Raw genomic sequence first — 19,408 nt, 5'->3', positions numbered from 1 at the left:
GTCTGGGAGGGAACCTTTCTGTGTCTGTAGCCTTCTAACGTTCCTTTCCGACATTGACTCTATAAATACATTTTAAATAGTTGCTATTAGTTTAGTCTTAGTTAGATAATTTGGGGATCAGGTTTCCTGCTCCTTTTGTTCCCCCATGTATCAGAGCATTTTGTATGCCAAGAATTCCAGGCCTCAAACCCTGCCTGTCCTGTCCTCAGAACTTCCTGATGAGTGACCAGCATGACAGCGGCCTGAACTGCCTCTGAGGGCTTATCTTCACTACCGGGGTAAGTCGACCTAAGTCAGTGTAGCTTAGGTCGACTTACCCTGGTGTCTTCACTGCACTGTGTCGATGGGAGACGCTCTCTGGTTGACTTCCCTTTCTCTCCTCGGAGAAGTGAAGTACTGGGGTCGACTGGAGAGTGCTCTGCCATAGATTTAGTGGGTCTTCACTAGACCCCCACTGATTTGCAGCAGCGTCGATCTCCCCGTAGTGAAGACCAGTCCTGAATCTCACATTCCTTCAAAGTGTGATATCTGCCTCTCCTTTCCCTCTCATACTAAGCAGTTTTGGGAGTTCAGACTCCACGGGCATCTAATGGAGCTCTCCATGAGACCCATTTTGGATCCACTTCCACTCCCATTTCATCAGTCTGAACCTCTAGGTAGTGTCCCTCCAGCACTGACATTTTCCAGCTTGGAATCCTCCAGTAAACCCAAGGACGCCTCTGAACGGAGATATGAGGGAGGGTAAGGAGGAGCAGTCATAAAAAGAGAGAAATCATGCACAAGTCCTCTAAAAAGAGGATTACCTATCCTCTCCCCACCCCACCCCTGGCACCGAGTGAGATTCCATGTCCTGATTGCCATAGAGATCTCTTACAAGGGTTAGGTCTTAGTCTGCATCAGAGCACGTTGCACTGATAGCACTGGATCCACTGACAGCATTGTCTTCATCTCCAGTTGAGGTAGTGGCACCAGTCTCTCTTTCTCCCCTGGAGGATTATAGACAATACCAGGATCTCCCAAGGAGGATCACAGACACCTTTGAGATCCCATTGGAAGAGATTCAGCATCTCACCCTTAAACTTCTGAACAGTCTCCACTCTACGGCTCCTTCCAAGGTGGCATTCCTGATCAATGAGGCCACACTGGGTCCTGCTAAAACTATTTGGCACACACCAGCCACCTGTGCCCTGACCCCCAAAAGTGTAGAGAAGTACTTTTGCCCTCCAAGGGAGTGGAATTTTTGTTGTTCCACCCTAACCTGAACTCTGTCATGGTCTAGGCATTTGCAGAGCAGGCTGCACCAGCCCCGGTCCACTCTCTTGGACAAGGCTATCAGAAGACAAGATCTCTTCAGCAGAAAGAACATCTCATCAGCCAGCCCACTCTTCCATATTGCAAACTACCAGGCACCAATGTCATATATTACAACAAACAAAGTCCACCAATACAATACAGCAAGAATGTAGGCCCCAATTCCAGGCCATCCTGTGTGAGGACAAACTGGTTGCAAGATCATCCATTCAGGCATCACTTGATGTGGCAGCATTGCAACCTCTATAGCTATGAGGAGGGCCGCTTGTTTCTAATCACTGGGGACAGATGGCCCAAGGGACAGTTGAAGATTGCTGCCTTGGTCTGCTTGTTCTTTCAGAGGATGCAAGGAAGCAGGGGGATGGGAGGCAAGGTGTACATCAATGAATACATCAGGAACTCTGACCAACCAACCCCTAGGCTTGAGAGCCAGAGCTGCAGCCCAAGTCGTGACGTCCATGCAGCTATTTTTAGTGCGCTAGCTCATTCCTTGCTAAAGCGAGTTTGTCTACCGAAACTGGGAGGCTCATTCCCAGCAGCAGTGTAGACCTACCCTGAGTGGCACACAGCAGTCAGCTGCTTTGCCTCAGTCTGTTGGAATTATCAGGTGGTCATTGACTTCACTTCTGTCTTAATTTTTTTTTAATTTTCAGAGACATTTCACAGTGTTTGCTCTGAACTTCCCATCTGTTGATGCCCTGAACACCATCTATAGCAAGATCCTTGGGTTCTACTTCCAGAGGCATGTTTTTAATCCATCAGTGTTAAAGAATGCTCCAGCCATGATCCAAGCATCAATATGGCTTCATCAAACTATGGTTCAGAACTTTCTGCCAACTGCGGTTAAATTCCACTATATCTTTAACCTAAGAGACCTCTCAAACATCTTCCAGGTCTGTATCATAGACTGACTTTCACTCTAGGCATAACCTATTATTATTAATATTATTAATAATTATTTATGTTTATTATAGTAGTGCCTAGGATCAACCAAGAGTAATCATTGTGCTAGGCACTGTCCCAATAGTAACAGACAGTCCCTGCCTTGAAGAGTTTACAATCTAAATAGACAAAACAGACAGACAGCAGGAGAAAGGGATGTAATGCTCAGAGTGATGGTTTTCAAACATCATGTTAAGGCTATGATTTGGGGGCGGGGTGGTGAGGTTTTGTTGGGAGGGAAATGTCTAAATGAAAATACAAAGGGAGAGGGGACGTAAAGGTTAGAAGATGGGCAAGCAAAGAAGGGTGGGGGAGGGAGGCTGAAGTAAAGAGATTGAGGCTAGGGAATGGAGAAAACAGCCAATAAGTGCATGGGAGTCCAGAGTGAAAACTGGATTCTGTGTTAGCTCCTGCTAGCTTGAGGGCTTTTTGTGGGGTGGGTTGGGGGAGGGGAAGTGATGGCTCCTCCCTGGAATATTCTCTTAACCAACACACATGTTTTAGGGGAGAGGGGTTTCTGCATGGGTCTGGTCCCTCAGAGAAGAGAAGTACCACTCCCCCCAATACACGCACTGTGGTAAAGAATCCAATTCAGAGTGTTTTGTGCATATGTCATCAAAATCTCTTTCTCAAATAGGAAGTAATTAGGTTTTTTGTATTGAATACTTTCCCCCATTAATATGTGCTTTCTAGTCTGACATAATATATGGGCTTTCATCGTCGTACAAATACAGAAGAAGAATTTCAGGACCTAGCATTCTGAGACTGTAGTACTATCTGTAACTTCCAAAACCACAGGCTATGATTTATCTATTGGAATGTAAAGTAACAAGGAAAATGTAAGGTAACAAGGAAAATCTTAAGTTTTGGTATACTGATGTAAATAATTCACTCTAGTGAATCAGAAAACTTGTGAACTCCTGTAATAATTCACATAGCCCATTTCATGATAGAATAATTCTCATGTGAGGTGCTCAAGGCTGGAATTCTGAAAAGTTAAATAGAAGGCAGGAAAGAGGTGAGAAGTGCTGAAAATATTAACGGGAGAACCAGGAGACGTGTTCTGATGGTACTTGCATTGAGCAAGGAGGAAGAGGAGTTGAGAACTTCAGCCCTGAGGTGTGAGTGAAGAGAGAGAGAGAGAGGCTATGTGGGAAAAGGCCTGGGGAACAGCAGCAGCGAAGTGAAGGAAGCAATGCATGGTTGCTGTATGCAGGATCCCTGGGCTGGGACCCAGAGTAGAAGATGGGCCTGGGTCACCACCTCTCCCCCACCCTGCCACCCACTGGCAAAGTGGCCTAAGCCCCAAGAAGGTGGCAAGGCTCCTTTAAAAGCCCAACCAAAGGACTGGATTAAAAAGGGCCTAGAGATGGGGCTGAGGACCCTGGTGAGGGCTGACAACATATTGAACTCTTTGCTACCCTGGAAAGGGTTCATCCAGTTGACTGTGATTTGGCCAGATGGCTGAGCCACTGAAGGCCTACCAAGCTAGGTTGACAACTTACAGAGCATTACAGGGGCAGGAAAGGCCTGCAATACCACACCCAGTTGCTAGGAGGCCCTCCTGAGGTGAGTGCCCCATCACAAATCCACATGGACTTAAAAGGGAGTGCTATCTCATCTTGGGTTTGTTTTGACTATGATAAAAAGGTGTTATTTTTAGAATAGTTACCTAGCACTCTATTCTAGCATATACAAGGCAAGTCGTACTTTAGTGCGTGCTAAGTAGTTGAGTTGAAGCCTTGGGCTTGGATTAATGAGTTTATGGCTTCAACTCAACCAACTAACACATTCTAAATAGTCTCTTTCTTCCTGGCCAAGACAACCCCTTTCAGATTTTCCTCAATAATGCCTTGAAACAGGGCTCCTAGTGCTGGTTGTCCTTTCCATCCTGACATGCACCAAGTCCTCACACCTCACTGATCCACACTTGACTTCCATTTCTTCAGTGCAGATTAGTGAGGGTCTACTGAATGTTTGTTTGATGATGGTTTCAGTTTTTTCCACAGAGTTGATAAACTGCAATACATGCTAATCTGCAAAGGGACTTGAATGCAGATTCAAGAATTTACAGTCCAAAAAACAAATTCTATTCCCCTATCAATTAGTACAATCAATTTATGAAAAAAAGAAAATGTAGTGAGCATGGAAAGGCATTTTAGGGAAATTAGTTGACTCATATTTTAGGAACTAAAGGAGCAGAAGCTGACTGGCATTCTAGATTTTGGCCACTTTTTCTGTTTAGTGACAGAATTTTTAAAAATGTGGCTGTATTGTATTGTTTTTAGGGAATTTTATTTGCTACACCTGAGTGTTTAAGGGAACCAAATGATCTTGTATGTCTTTGGCTTCATGAGTCTTCACGTGTTTATGGAGATAAACTGGTGGAACCAAAAGACTGTCATTTTTTTCATAAAAAGCTGATCGACACTGCACACAAGTATTTTGAGGTAAGGCTATATACTGGAAATATTTTCTTCTGCAATGTTGATTAAATTAAAGTTGTTCAGGGATATGTCAAATTTGCTGCAACTATAAATCACCACAAAAGCCCTATAGTGTAGCCCAAAAAATTGCAGCCAGTGAATGTGCTGATTCAACATACTTCCTTTAACGTCATCTGCTAGCAGGGTTTCTATCAAAGAAAAGTAAGCACCTGATTGATGTGGTAGTGGGTACTAGCTTTCCAATGACCATAATAAGTAAGGCTTTTTCAACGTGATATCATTAATTCTGGTCTCTGCAAAGATGGTAATTTTCTTCTTGGCTATAGTTCTCCACTCGTGTTTGATTAGCTGTGAGGATTTTCAAGTATCTGCTGCACTGTTGTTAGCACCTTTAAGCAAACACTTGAGGCCGTCCTTAAAATGGAGGCAATGACCTTCTCACTGACATGAATCTTCATGTAGTTGAGTGTATTTGAGGTAACAAGATGGTGTTTATTTGATCCTTTTTTTTATCATAACTGTGATACAAATATATTTATTTAATACCTTTCTAGCTTTTTCCTTGGGAGACTAATTTTTTATTGTGTATTAGAGTTTTTCTCCAGTAGTTTGACTGATTAACAAAACGTATGCAACTATTTAGTGCAAAACAAAATTATCTTTATTTCTTAGTTTTTAATTTCAGCATTTATTTGGGCATCAGATCACTTTGTTATAACAATGTATAGTTTTGTCATCTGGGCATTTGCAGGTACCATAAATATAAGCCAATCTTACAGAAAATAAACAATAATTAGATACACAGTAAACAAGGTTTGCAAATAAATACAGGTTATGGTTTCAGATTAGATTTTCTAGGCTAAATTCTTGTCTGATTTACAATGCAATTACAAGGAATATGCCTTTTCCTCTTACTTTATTTTGTTTTTTTTAACAACCATTTCATTAAACTTTACTACAACCGTCTCTCCACTTGCCTAACATGGCATGTACAACAAACAATGTACATTTAGTGCTGTCCATTATATCAGGCATGGCATAACATTCCATTGGGAATGCAGCAGAAAGTCAGCAAGATACAATAGCTGGATATTAAAGCCAGTAGTTTCTTCCTGAATAAATGGGTGTATTGGTGCCAATACCAAAGTGTGAATTAATTATATAGCGCTGTGATTGTTCAAAAACATTTATTACTCTGAAATATATCCATTCTTTACCAGACAAGGCAGTGGGACTATCTGAAATAGAGCTTGTCAAAAAATGCATGTGTATTTATTGGGGGGAAAGAGTTTTTTCTTGTTTTTTTTTTTTCCCAAAAAAAACCCCAACCCCTGTCCCAGATTTCAAACAAACAAACCTGGTTTTGACACTTTGGGTCCTTCCCCTCCTCCTCCTCCCCCCGCACTTTTACCCTTTTTCCTCTACTGAAAAAGGAGTGAGAAGAAGAAAAACGGGTAGAGTTTTTTCAGGGATGGGGGGGGGAGATGACTAAAAAATTGGAAATCTTTTGTGGGCTTGGGAGGTTTCATTTATTTTATTGTTGAAAATTGGAAAATCTAGAAAAATGAAAATTTTCTGCAAAAAAAAAAATTAAGGAAGGTCATTTATTGTCAGAAAAAAAAATTCAAATTAAAAATTTTGATCAGCTCTAAACTGAACCTTCCCAGCAAACTGTTTGACAGTATTGTGGGCTTTTGCTACACTGTTGGACTAGCCATTAAATGTATGACATTTCCTATGTTTTTGGACAGTCTTTTATTTTTTTTTCTCTCCCCACTTGCTAGGGTGTGGAAGATCATCTTCTGCTCCAGGACCCACTCATTTATTGCCATTTTGCAAATGGGGTAGCCAACCCTCATTACATGCCTGTTAAGGAATGGGAAGTACTGAGGAAGATACTTACAGAGACTCTAGAAAGCTACAATGACCTTAATGCTTCTATGAACTTAGTTTTATTTGAGGATGCCATGCAGCATGTGTAAGTAGACTTTTTAAAAAAGCCCATTTAAATACTAATTTATGCAGAGCCCATACAGTCAGGTTTAGAGGAGATACTGCTATCAGAGACTTGTTGGGTAAGACATTGCCTCTTTTGCTAAGTAGAAGCACTTACGCTATAGGTTAGTAGCATTTTTAATAAAATGATTATATTGAGAAGACCATCCAGCAGTGTTCAGGGTGAGAGAACATCACTGATATCATTATGGAAATGCAGCTCAAGACTCTGTATTTAAGCTTGACTTCCAGTTTACCTGTAAAGCAGGGATTCAACCTCTTTGTTTTTGTATGAACAGCATTTACCCTTTGAGTACAGAATGATTTTCCTGAGAAATTGCAAGTAAACCCATTAATTTATTCATTAAAATCATTTTAAAAATGGGTCCTTTGAGAAATTTAGTATGTGTCGGCCTTTTTGTTTAAGGAAAAGAGGGTGGAAATATGAAAAAATCAATAGTCTTTAAAAATCAGGCTAATCTAATCTGGGACAACAAACATTAAAATCATATTAGTATTGTATGATGTCACTACAGGGCAGAGCTTAGGGTTTTTGGGAGCCTTAACTGCACATTTCCATACCTCAATGTAAGCATAATCTCAACTCTGCGTTTCCTTGGTTTATAATACTTACAACAACCTGTAATACATTTTACCCTTAGGTTACTAATAGGTACTCTCAACCTTATCTCTATCTTAGGGTATGTCTACATTACAAGAGTAGTTCGATTTAACTTGGGTCGAATTTGTGGATTCGACCTTATGAAGTCGAATTTGTGTATCCACACTAAGGACACTAATTCGACTTTGTGAGTCCACACTAACGGGGCAAGCGTCGACATTGGAAGCGGTGCATTCTGGGCAGCTATCCCACTGTTCCCGCAGTCCCCGCTTCCCATTGGAATGCTGGGTAGAGCCCCCAATGCCTGCTGGGGGAAAAATGTGTCGAGGGTGGTTTTGGGTAACTGTCGTCATTCAACCGTCACTCCCGCCCTTCCTCCCTGAAAGCACCGGCGGGAAATCTGTTAGCGCACTTTTCTGGTCAGTGACAGCGCAGACGCCACAGCACTGCGAGCATGGAGCCCGCTGCGATCATCGCTGCACTTATGGCCGTTGTCAACTCCTCGTACCTTATCGTCCACCTCTTCCACAGTCAGTGGAAGCTGCTGAGAAATCGGGCAAGGAGGCTCCGGCAGCGCGGTGAGGACATGAAGTGTCAGAGTGGCACAGACCTCTCACAAAGCACGGGATCCCGCGCCGCGGAGATCATGGTGGCAATGGGTCACGTTCATGCTATGGGACGGCGATTCTGGGCCCGGGAAACAAGCACGGACTGGTGGGACCGCATAGTGCTGCAGGTCTGGGATGAATCACAGTGGCTGCGAAACTTCAGGATGCGTAAGGGCACTTTCCTTGAACTGTGTGACTTGCTGGCCCCTGCCCTGAAGCGCCAGGACACCCGGATGCGAGCAGCCCTGAGTGTGCAGAAGCGAGTGGCCATAGCCCTCTGGAAACTTGCAACGCCAGACAGCTATCGGTCAGTAGCGAACCACTTTGGCGTGGGCAAATCTACCGTGGGGGTTGCTGTGATGCAAGTAGCCCACGCAATCGTTGACCTACTGCTCTCAAAGGTAGTGACCCTGGGAAACGTCCAGGTCGTCATAGATGGCTTCGCCACAATGGGATTCCCAAACTGCAGTGGGGCTATAGATGGGACTCACATCCCTATCCTGGGACCGGCCCACCAGGCCAGCCAGTATATTAACCGAAAGGGCTACTTTTCAATGGTGCTGCAAGCACTGGTGGACCATAGGGGACGTTTTACCAACATCTACGTCGGGTGGCCGGGCAAGGTTCATGACGTGCGTGTTTTCAGGAACTCTTGTCTGTTTAGACGCCTGCAGGAAGGTAGTTTCTTCCCGGACCACAAAATAGCTGTTGGGGATGTGGAGATGCCTACAGTGATCCTCGGGGACCCAGCCTACCCGCTAATGCCCTGGCTCATGAAGCCCTATACAGGCGCCCTGGACAGTGACAAAGAACTCTTCAACTACCGGCTGAGCAAGTGCAGAATGGTGGTGGAGTGTGCTTTCGGACGTCTCAAGGGGAGATGGAGGAGCTTACTGACTCGCTCGGATCTCAGCAAAACCAATATCCCCATTGTTATTGCAGCTTGCTGTGCGCTCCACAATCTCTGAGAGAGCAAGGGGGAGACCTTTATGGCGGGATGGGAGGTTGAGGCAAATCGCCTGGCTGCTGATTACGCTCAGCCAGACACCCGTGCGATTAGAAGAGCCCAGCGGGAAGCGCTGTGCATCCGGGAGGCTTTGAAAGCTAGGTTCCTCAGAGAGCAGGGTAACCTATGACTGTCCAGTCTCTTTACAGAGAAGCTGAACCTGCCCCTGTTTCAGTTACTATTGACTTTTTTCAGCGGTTACATACCCCGTTCACCAGGTTTCCCCCCTTCCAACAGACGTTTAAAAATAAAGTTATTGGAACATTGTTAATTAACAAAGTTTTCTTTACTAACGAATTCGCGTTAAAGGGCTCAAACAGGGACACAGACTGTGGTGGGTACGGTGTGCAGTGATGTACAGACCACTTCTACACTCGAGGAATGACAGGCTCCTGCTCCTACAGCGGTCTCTGGGGGGAGGACGGTTACAGGAGGGTGTGCAGGAAGGGGTGGGTTTGCAGGAAGGGGTGAGGGGTGTGTGGGAAGGGTGAGTAGGTGTAGGGGGATGATGGCTCTGGCTGGGGCTCAGGGCATCGGAGAGGCTCATGGCTAGGGTGGAAGGGCATGGTAAGGGCAGTCTGCCTTGCCATTTGTGGATGCCAGGCGCTCGGACCCTGGGGCAGCATACACCTCCCAGACTGACCTGGGGCAGCATACACCTCCCAGACTGACCTGGGGCAGCAGACACCTCCCAGAGTGACCCGGGTGCCTACTGACTGCACTCTGTGTGTGACCTGCTGTTGATCCTGCCCCCATGTCTGTACCCTGGTAATGGTGGCTGTCCTATGCAATTAACAAACCCCTCCCCCCCTTCACACAAAGTCTTCTGCAAAGAAACATGACAGAAAAAGGAATTAACAGCAAACTATTTTTAATACTCAACTACACAGTTGGGGGATGAAACTGGGATTTGGGATTGGGTGAGCCAGGAAGGGAAGCAATTCTCATACTTTAGGGAATGAGAGCTGTTTGGTACATGAGCGCTCTGCTGGGGTGGAGTGACAGTTTTCACGGCCCCTAGCGCCCCTCCTTCTTGTTATTTTGGGTGAGGGGGGGACAGGACTTTGTGGCCGGGGAGGGCGGTTGCAGATACAGTGCAGGGGGGCTCTCTCCTCCTGCCTGCGGTCCTGCAGAACATCCACAAGGCGCCAGAGCGTGTCCGTTTCCTCCCTCATTAGGCCAAGCAGCGTTTGAGTCGCCTGCTGGTCTTCCTGCCGCCACCTGTCCTCCCGTTCGCTGTGTGAGCGCTGCTGCTGAGAGAGGGTCTCCCTCCACTGGCTCTGCTGGGCCGCCTCGGCTCTGGAGCAGGCCATCAGTTCAGCGAACATCTCGTCCTGAGTCTTTTTCTTTCGCCGCCTAATCTGTGCCAGCCTCTGTGAGGGGGATGCCGGGGCAGGTCAGGAAACAGCCGCAGCTGTGTGATGGGAAAAAGGAAGTGATTTCCTTGCAAAGATACATGTTTGCGAACACTGAACACAGTCTAGTCTGTTTCTGTGAACAAGACCATACACGGCACCTATCTCATGCGCTCTCAGGACAAGTTCGAATTTTCGGCATTCGCTTTCATTGCCTGGGGTCTTGCACTGGAGATCAGACAAGCGGAGCAGGACAGCAGAATCCGTGTAGCAGCCAGGCCTGGTAAGCCGTAAACTTTAGGCTGCTTAGCAGTGCCCTCCTGCTGCAGGCAATCTGGAAAGCATAAACTCTGACCCTGTTCCACCCCCTCGCGGCTGTCCCCGGGAAAGATCCCTGTATGCTTCCCCTCTGCAGCCTCCACCACGTGGCTGTTAAACGACGCTTATTGTTATGCAAAGGAAAAGTGAAGCATTCCCAATAGTAACATTACACTAATTCCCCTAATTAGATGCAGCAGTCGCCGAGCGAGATCACCCTGAGGCAGGTCACTAAGACAGACAGAGAGCGCATGCTGCGTGAAACCCTGCACAGACCAGGGCCCTATGCTGCCATGCTCGTCGAGGCAATGCTCCCACTGTACGTGAGGATAGCCTGGCGCGGAAGAGTGTGCTTCCATGGAGCACCCAATAAGGCACCTCTCCCCAGGAACCTCCTGCGGAGGCTTTTCGAGTACCTCTACGAGAGCTTAGTGGAACTCTCCCAAGAGGATTTCTGTTCTATCCCCATATGCATTGACCTTCTTTTCATATAGTTTTTATTCCTGTTTTTAAAAAAATAAATGTTTACATGTTTATAGCACTTACCGACTGATCCTTCCCCTGATTCAGAGTCCGGGTTAACGGCCGGGGAGGGTTGGTAGGGGATCTCTGTGAGGCTGATGAAGAGATCCTGGCTGTTGGGGAAAGCAGTATTGTAAGCGCTGTCGCCTGCCTCGTCCTCCACAAACCCTTCCTCATCTTCCCCATCCGCGAACATCGCCGAGAAACTGCCCGTCGACACTATCCCATCCTCAGAGTCCACGGTCACTGGTGGGGCAGTGGTGGCAGACCCACCGAGAATGGCATGCAGTGCCTCGTAGAAGCGGCATGTCTGGGGCTGGGCTCCGGAGCGTCCGTTTGCCGCTTTGATTTTTTGGTAGCCTTGTCTCAGATCCTTGATTTTCACGCGGCACTGCGTTGCATCCCGGCAGTATCCTCTGAGTGCCATGGCTTTGGAGACCTTCTCGTAGGTCTTTGCATTCCGTTTTTTGGAGCGCAGCTCCGAAAGCACAGACTCATCGCCCCACACAGCGATCAGATCCAAGACTTCACGGTCAGTCCATGCTGGGGCCCTCTTTCTATTCAGAGATTGCATGGACCCCTCTGCTGGAGAGCTCTGCATCGTTGCCGGTGCTGCTGAGCTCGCCCCGATGTCCAACCAGGAATTGAGATTCAAACTGGCCAGACAGGAAAAGGAATTCAAATTTTCCCGGGGCTTTTCCTGTATGGCTGATCAGAACATCTGAGCTCGGACTGCTGTCCAGAGCGTCAACACAGTGGTGCACTGTGGGATAGCTCCCGGAGCTACTATGGTCGATTTCCGTCCACACATAGGCTAACTCGACATAGCCATGTCGAATTTAGCGCTACTCCCCTCGTCGGGGTGGAGTACCGAATTCGAACTAAAGAGCCCTCTAGGTCGAACTAATTAGCTTCCTGGTGTGGACGGTTGCACGGTTAAATCGAATTAACGCCGCTAAATTCGACAAACTCCTAGTGTAGACCAGGCCTAATTGTTGTTTTTTGTATGGGACTGTAGATTGGAATCCATCATGGCAAAAAAAATTGCAGTGCAATTTCTGAGATCCAGGTTAAGCTGCAGTAGTTATGTTTACTGACAATGGCAGGGCCGCCCAGAGGAGTTCAGGGGGCCTGGGGCAAAGCAATTTCAGGGGCCCCTTCCATAAAAAAAGTTGCAATACTCTAGAATACTATATTCTCATGGGGGCCCCTGCGGGGCCTGGAGCAAATTGCCCCTCTTGTGCCCCTCCCCCCCCTCGACGGCCCTGAGAAAAATAAACATTTAAAAACCTTCTGCATCTTGGCACAAACCCAGTTTTGAGAGAACTTCTTTTCAAATCACCTTTACAAGGTATCACTGGTTCTCAGCATCAGCTAGTGCTAAAAGGCACTAAAGCTCATTAAAAGGGTTGGACAAATATTTTCCGTCAAAACTTTTTTTGGATAAAAAACTAGGGGGTTTTAAAAAGCCAAAAAAATCATGGACAATGTCTGCTTTCCTTCAAAATTTGTTGCGGTTTTTTAATTGAAAAGCTGAAATTAGTCTGCCAAAACCTGAACATGGTTTGGGGTTTCAGAAGTGTGTGGCCAAATATTTGCTGCTTGCTGTGTTTGCTTGTTTAAAGAAACAATAAAAAAATTCTGCTTAAAAAAAATCCAAAATTTTGAACCACCTCAGCTTGTGACCAAACGCCTGAGCCCACCCAGTCAGAGATTTTTCCAGGTTTCTGATACTCTGCTGGCTTCCTTGACTCATATCTGTCTCCATAACTTTGGGTTCATTTAGGTTAGAACATAAGAACATAAGAATGGCCATACTAGGTCAGACCAAAAGTCCATCCAGCCCAGTATCCTGTCTACCGACAGTGGCCAATGCCAGGTGCCCCAGAGGTAGTGAACCTAACAGGTAATGATCAAATGATCTCTCTCCTGCCATCCATCTCCACCCTCTGACAAACAGAGGCTAGGGACACCATTCCTTACCTATCCTGACTAATAGCCACTAATGGACTTAACCTCCATGAATTTCTCTGTTTCCTAAAGACTGGCTCCATGGGGTCCCTCACAAACTGGAGATGGCTACTGTGGGTTTGTCTTTAGTATAGCTTATGTACGTACTCCACAAACTGAGCATTTCAGCTTCTTCCAGCATCTGGGATGAGCCTATATTTTGAAAGCTGAAATGCTCAAAAAAACACATGCATGTGAATGGACACAGGGTGCTAAAATTAAATTAACTCAGGGGGTCTCAAACTGGGGGTTGAGATCCCTCAGAGGGTCACAAGGTTATTACTGGGGGTCGTGAGTTGTCAGCCTCCACCTCAAACCCTGCTTTGCCTCCAGTATTTATAATAGTGTTAAATATATAAAAAAGTGTTTTTAATTTATAAGGGTGAGGTCACACTCAGAGGTTTGCTATGTGAAAGGGGCACCAATACAAAAGTTTGAGAACCACTGAATTAACCCCTCTGGAGCCTCTGGGAATGCAGGGGAGGGGGGTCTCCCTTGGTAGGGTTGGGAAGGAGGTAGATGGTGTAGGATATTGCTCTTCTCATGTGATCCCTCCCCCATGGCTCTCTTGGCTCTATCACTGTTAATCTAAAGTGGCTAATTTTAAATGAAGCTACCCTCCCCTGACATGAATCTCCCTATGGCACTGAAATCAAATGTAGGCTATAATTTGGCATTTGAGAAGTGAAAGGGATGGTAGCCTTAAGGGAAAAGATAACAGCTTGGCTCTTTGTGTTAAATAGCTGTCTGCAAGCCTCAAACTGCTGACTGAGCTTTAGGGTAGGGAACAGCCTCCCCAAACAGCCTGGCCCTGCCCCCTATCCGACCCCCCGCTCCTTGTCCCCTGATGCCCCTGCCCGAGATGCCTCCCCCAACCACCACCTGGGACTCCACCCCCCACAAATCCCCACTGCTCCCTGTCCCCGACTGCCCCAACCCCTATCCACCCCCCACCAAGTCCTGACAGACCCCCAGAATGCCCACGATCCAACCCCGTTCCCCACCTCCTGACCGCCCCCCCAGAAACTCTGCCCTCTCCCTGTCCCCTGACTGCCCCATATCCAACCCCCCCAGCCCCAGCCCCCTTACCATGCTGCTTACCCCCGCCTCCCCCCTCTCCTGGACCCTCACCGTGTTGCATCCAGGAGCTGCCCTGGACAGCGCTGCAGTGGCCTGGCTCCGGCGGGACCTGAGCTCACAGCCCCGCCGCCTTACCACATGGCTCTGAGCAGGAGGAGCTCAAGCCCCGTCTGAGCCACGCCGCTTTAGCTCTGTCCAGGCCGCTCCTGGACATGGCGCGTTGAGTGCCGGGGGCCGGGGGAGCCTCCAACATTCTCATGGGGGCCTCTGCGGGGCCCAGGGCCTGGGGAAAATTGCCCCACTTGCCCCCCCCTCCCCTCTGGGCGGTCCTGGACAATGGAGGCAACTGAGCAATTTTTCTGTTTTCAGGAGCTAATGGAACGATTCTGCTCAGTCAGTGGAGCACAGACTCAAAATAGCTTCTACTTTTCACCATTTAGAACTTCTGTCTAATATACCCAGTCTCTCAATTAATGTGCAACACTGTGATTCCCAGTGAGTTATAGTGATCCTTGCTGACAAAGCTTAGTTTTGCTAATGCAGTTCCTATTGTTTGTGGAGTCAAAACTTCTAAAATGGAATTTTTTCTCATTGTTAAGTTGTACTAGTATTTCTGCCTCTTTGTTGTGTTTTATCTAGCACATGCTCAGTGGGGCAGGTACTGTGAGCAGTCCATTAAGGAAATCTCTGCCCAAGCAGAGTAAAAAGTAGTTTAAATTAGAAAAATAATCCTATGGATTTTTTTTCTTGAGGGTTGTAGACTCAGTTCTCCTGATTGGGAGATAAGTGATTATCAGAATGCCGAAGCCTTCTCTTGAAATGTTGGTAGCCCATTAACTTCTCACTGATAAAATCTAGAGACAGCAAGTAGTGTCTTGTGTGTAAGGCAAAGTAGCAGAGCTTCATAGAGAACCTCAGGAGCAGCAGCCCCATAAAGGTACTTTTGAAGCTAAATCCTCTAAAACCTTTGTCCCTGTTGCTATTACTCTCCTGAATCAAATCCAATCAATGTAGAGACTTGACAAGGATAGCTTTGCCCATGAGCTCAACATATCAGTCTTGGTTTAACAGGTTTGCTGTTTTCCTTTCAGGAGGTATCTGTATTAAACACAGATCTCCTTCTACTGCTTAATTCAAAAAATTCCATTCAAGAATAGTTGTCAGGAATGATTTCTGGAATGGGATATGAACTGGTGTGATGATGTCTAAATTATCACAGCATGTCTAGGGTACTCAGTGGGGCAAAAGGTCAAGGTGTCTTCAGACACCTCTTATGGTGATATTGAACAGTAATAACCCTAGAATCAGATGACTGAAAATCTTGAAATTTTAAAAGACAATTTTCAGGATTTTTTTTAAATTAACTTTTTTCTTTTCTTTACTAACTCAACCTAGACTACTATTTATAACAATGTCTGTTTTCTCTTTAACTCTTAGAAGCACTGATCTGTGGATAAAAAATATCAATACTTCCAACAGATCTTCGTGAAACTAAATCATGGTTATTCTGATCCAAATTCTCATCTGGTGTAAACTGGCACAGCTCCGTTGACTTCAGCTATGAATTTGGTCTGTGGTTTAATATCACCTTGGTTTAGGATGATTGCTAACAAGCCAAGTTCTTTCTTTAAACTCTAAGCTAAAAATGCCAGGTGTAAATTGAAGGCTGATCTTCAAACATGTCTTCATGAAGTGATTCTTTAGCAAAATTTAGTTAAGCCCTTTGTCTTGATGGTCCAGATCTCCTAATACTAAGGGTATGTCTACACTACAAAATTAGGTCAATTTAATAGTTGATTTTTTAGAAATCAATTTGATACAGTCGATTGTGTGTGTCCCTACTAAGTGCATTAAGTCAGTGGTGTGTGTCCACAGTACCGAGGCTAGCATAGACTTTCAGAGCATTGCACTGTGGGTAGCTATCCCACAGTTCCTGCAGTCTCCGCCGCCCATTGGAATTCTGGGTTGAGCTCCCAATGCCTGATGGGGCAAAAACACTGTCACGGGTGGTTCTGGGTACATGTCATCAGGCCCGCCTCCCTCCCTCTCTCTCTCCGTGAAAGCAATGGCAAAAAATAGTTTCTCGCCTTTTTTCCTGGGTTACTCCTGCAGCCAACATACCATGGCAAGCATGGAGCTCGCTCAGCTCACTGTCACCATACGTCTCCTGGGTGCTGCTGGCAGATGTGGTACTGCAGTGCTACACAGCAGCATCCCCTTGCCTTGCCTATGGCACATGGTACAATATGACTACTAGCCATCATCATCGTCCCATGGGTGCTCCTGGCCGACCTTGGTTAGGTTGGTCGGGGGTGGCTGGGCAGACATGGGTGCTCCTGGCCGGCCTCGGTGAGGTCGGTCGGGGGTGCCTGGACAAAAATGGGAATGATTCCAGGTCATTCTCTTCTTTAAGTTTCGTCTAACGGAGATTCAGCCCTGCCTGGAATATCATGCCAGTGGAGGCTTCTGCCTCAGGCTGCTCTCCGAGTCAGCAGCACCGCACAGTCACACCTACCCCTTGCTCCCATGGCTCATGAAGCCTGGACAGTAGTAAGGAGCAGTTCAACTATAGGCTGAGCAAGTGCAGAATGGTGGCAGAATGTGCCTTTGGACATTTAGAAGCTCACTGGCTCAGTTTACTGTCTCGGTAGACCTCAGTGAAACCAATATCCCATCATTATTACTGCTTGCTGTGTGCTCTACAATACCTGTGAGAGGGAGACATTTATGGCGAGGTGGGAGGTGGAGGCAAATCACCTGGCTACTGATTACACGCAGCCAGACACCCGGGCGGTTAGAAGAGCACAGCAGGGTGCGCTGTGCATCAGAGAAGCTTTGAAAACCAGTTTCACAACTGGCCAGGCTATGGTGTGAAAGTTCTGTTTGTTTCTCCTTGATGAAAACCCACCCCATTGGTTCACTCTACTTCCCTGTAAGCCAACCGCCCTCCCCGCCCCACTTTGATCGCTGCTTGCAGAGGCAATAAAGTCATTGTTGTTTCAAATTAATGCATTCTTTATTAATTTGTCACACAAATGGGGGGGATAACTGCCAAGGAAGCCCAGGAGGGGTGGAGGAGGAGGGAAGCACAGGGGTGGGATAATTGTAGGGGCACCCCCTAGAATGGCATGCAGCTCATCATATAAGCGGCATGTCTGGGACTCTGACTCAGAGCGGACGTTTGCCTCTCTGGTTCTTTGGTAGGCTTCATACGGCACTGCTGCGGGTCCCTGTTCTAACCTCTGTCCTCCATGCCCTTGGAGATTTTTTTTCCCAAATATTCCAGCATTTGGTCTTTTGGAACGGCGTTCGGATAGCATGGATTCATCTCCCTATACAGCGATCAGATGCAGTACCTACCATTCAGTCCATGCTGGAGTTCTTTTGCGATTTTGGGACTCCATGGTCACCTATGCTGATCAGCTCACTATGCTGGCCAAACAGGAAATGAAATTCAAAAGTTTGCGGGGCTTTTCCTGTCTACCTGGCCAGTGCATCTGAGTTGAGAATCAAGTATCAGAGGGGTAGCTGTGTTAGTCTGGATCTGTAAAAGCAGCCTCTTATAGACTAGTCTATAAGGTGCCACAGGACTCTTTTTGCTGAGTTGAGAATGCTTACCAGAGCAGTCACAATGGAGCACTCTGGGATAGCTCCTGGAGGCCAATGCCGCCAAATTTTGTCCACACTACCCCAAATTCGACCCAGGAGGGTCAATTTCAGCACTAATCCCCTTGTTGGGGAGGAGTACAGAAATCAATTTTAAGAGCTCTTTAAGTCGACAAAAATGGCTTCGTCGTGTGGATGGGTGCAGGGTTAAAATCACTCTAACACTGCTAAATTTGACCTAAACTCGTAGTGTAAACCAGGGCTAAATGCCTGATGTGCTCTTAAAGGCCTGATCTATGCCCACTGAAGTTAAATGAAAGTTTTTTTACTTACTTCAGTAGGCATTGATTAGGCATTTAAAATGTTGCTTAACAGGAGGTCACCCTAAACGTTGTACATCCAGTGAACTCAGGTAGAGGAATGGAGCTACATCTATGCTATTTGGGCAAGGAAGATTGATCTCATCTGCCTATCAAGATTCCCAAATATTGGAGAAAGTTGGCAATAGAAAGATAAAATGATGATAGCCTGTATATGGAGCAGCCTAATACAAAAATAGTTACAGCCTTAAATTAAATATCCAGGGAAATTAGAAACTGAATTAATATGGTCCTTGTATTCTATATTGTATTCATTTTTCCATTATCAGGTGCCGCATTAGTCGCATCTTGGAAGCCCCTCGGGGTTATGCACTTCTTATTGGAGTAGGTGGTAGTGGAAAACAAAGCTTATCTAGGCTGGCCGCATACATCAGCTCCCTTGACGTGTTCCAGATCATGCTGAAGAAAGGCTATGGGATCCAGGACTTGAGGGTAAACCAATGAATAATAGATTCTCCCTAGAATTAGTGACTTTGAGAAGTTGCTGTTTGGAACCTGTGTAATGACAATAAGAGTGCAGGAAGGGCAGTACAACTTGAGATTAGAGCTGGGCAAAAATTTTAAGACCAAAAAAGGTTAAATACCCCAAAACCTGAAAAAGAAATTAAGTATTTTGTCTGAACCAATATTTTTCAACTTTTTCAGTTCTCTGAAAAATTTAAATTTTGTTCTGGGTCAACCCTAAATGAATTTATTTGTTTGTTATTTTTCATTGGCTAGTGAATTGAAAAAAATCTGTTATTTTCACAGCTCTTCTTTTAGTAACAAAACTTGTGGTTCCTTTGGTTTTCAGCTGTGCTTTTTAAATTTTCTTTAGCTCAGAGAAATTGTAGGTGGAAGGGTACTTTTGAGCCTATTTACATATTTTACCGTATTTTGGCAGTTTGCCGCTCCAAGACAAGGGGGAAGGGAGCGGCGCAGGCCGAGGGATGTGCTGGCCGCCCTTCCTGCAGCCCCCATTGGCCTGGAGCAGCGAACCGCGATCAGTGAGAGCCGCAATTGGCCGAACCTGTGGACGCGGCAAGTAAACAAACCAGCCCGGACCGCCAGGGGCTTTCCCTGAGCAAGCGGTGGACTGGCTTTGAGAAGCACTGCTCTATTACACGTGAGCCATTTAAATTAATGGAGCTACTCATTTACTTAAAGTTAAGCATGTGGTTAAGTGATTTGTTGGATCAGGACTGGATTGCTGAGGACCTTGGGGAT

The 19,408-nt window shown here is 46.1% G+C and overlaps 1 protein-coding gene across 1 annotated transcript in view; it reads left to right on the top strand.

The window, feature by feature from the left end:
* The window catches only part of DNAH11 (dynein axonemal heavy chain 11), a 305,959-nt gene that overhangs the window by 168,131 nt on the left and 118,420 nt on the right, over window positions 1-19,408 (top strand). The window contains exons 49-52 of the mRNA XM_045004937.1: window positions 1,965-2,204; window positions 4,542-4,703; window positions 6,485-6,678; window positions 18,472-18,634. Coding sequence (XP_044860872.1) covers window positions 1,965-2,204; window positions 4,542-4,703; window positions 6,485-6,678; window positions 18,472-18,634 — 759 coding nt within the window. The remainder of the gene's footprint in view (window positions 1-1,964; window positions 2,205-4,541; window positions 4,704-6,484; window positions 6,679-18,471; window positions 18,635-19,408) is intronic.

This window comes from Mauremys mutica, chromosome 2, assembly GCF_020497125.1.
Source record: "Mauremys mutica isolate MM-2020 ecotype Southern chromosome 2, ASM2049712v1, whole genome shotgun sequence".
In the NCBI taxonomy this organism is placed as follows: Eukaryota; Metazoa; Chordata; order Testudines; family Geoemydidae; genus Mauremys; species Mauremys mutica.
This window is presented reverse-complemented; position numbering and strand designations above follow the sequence as displayed.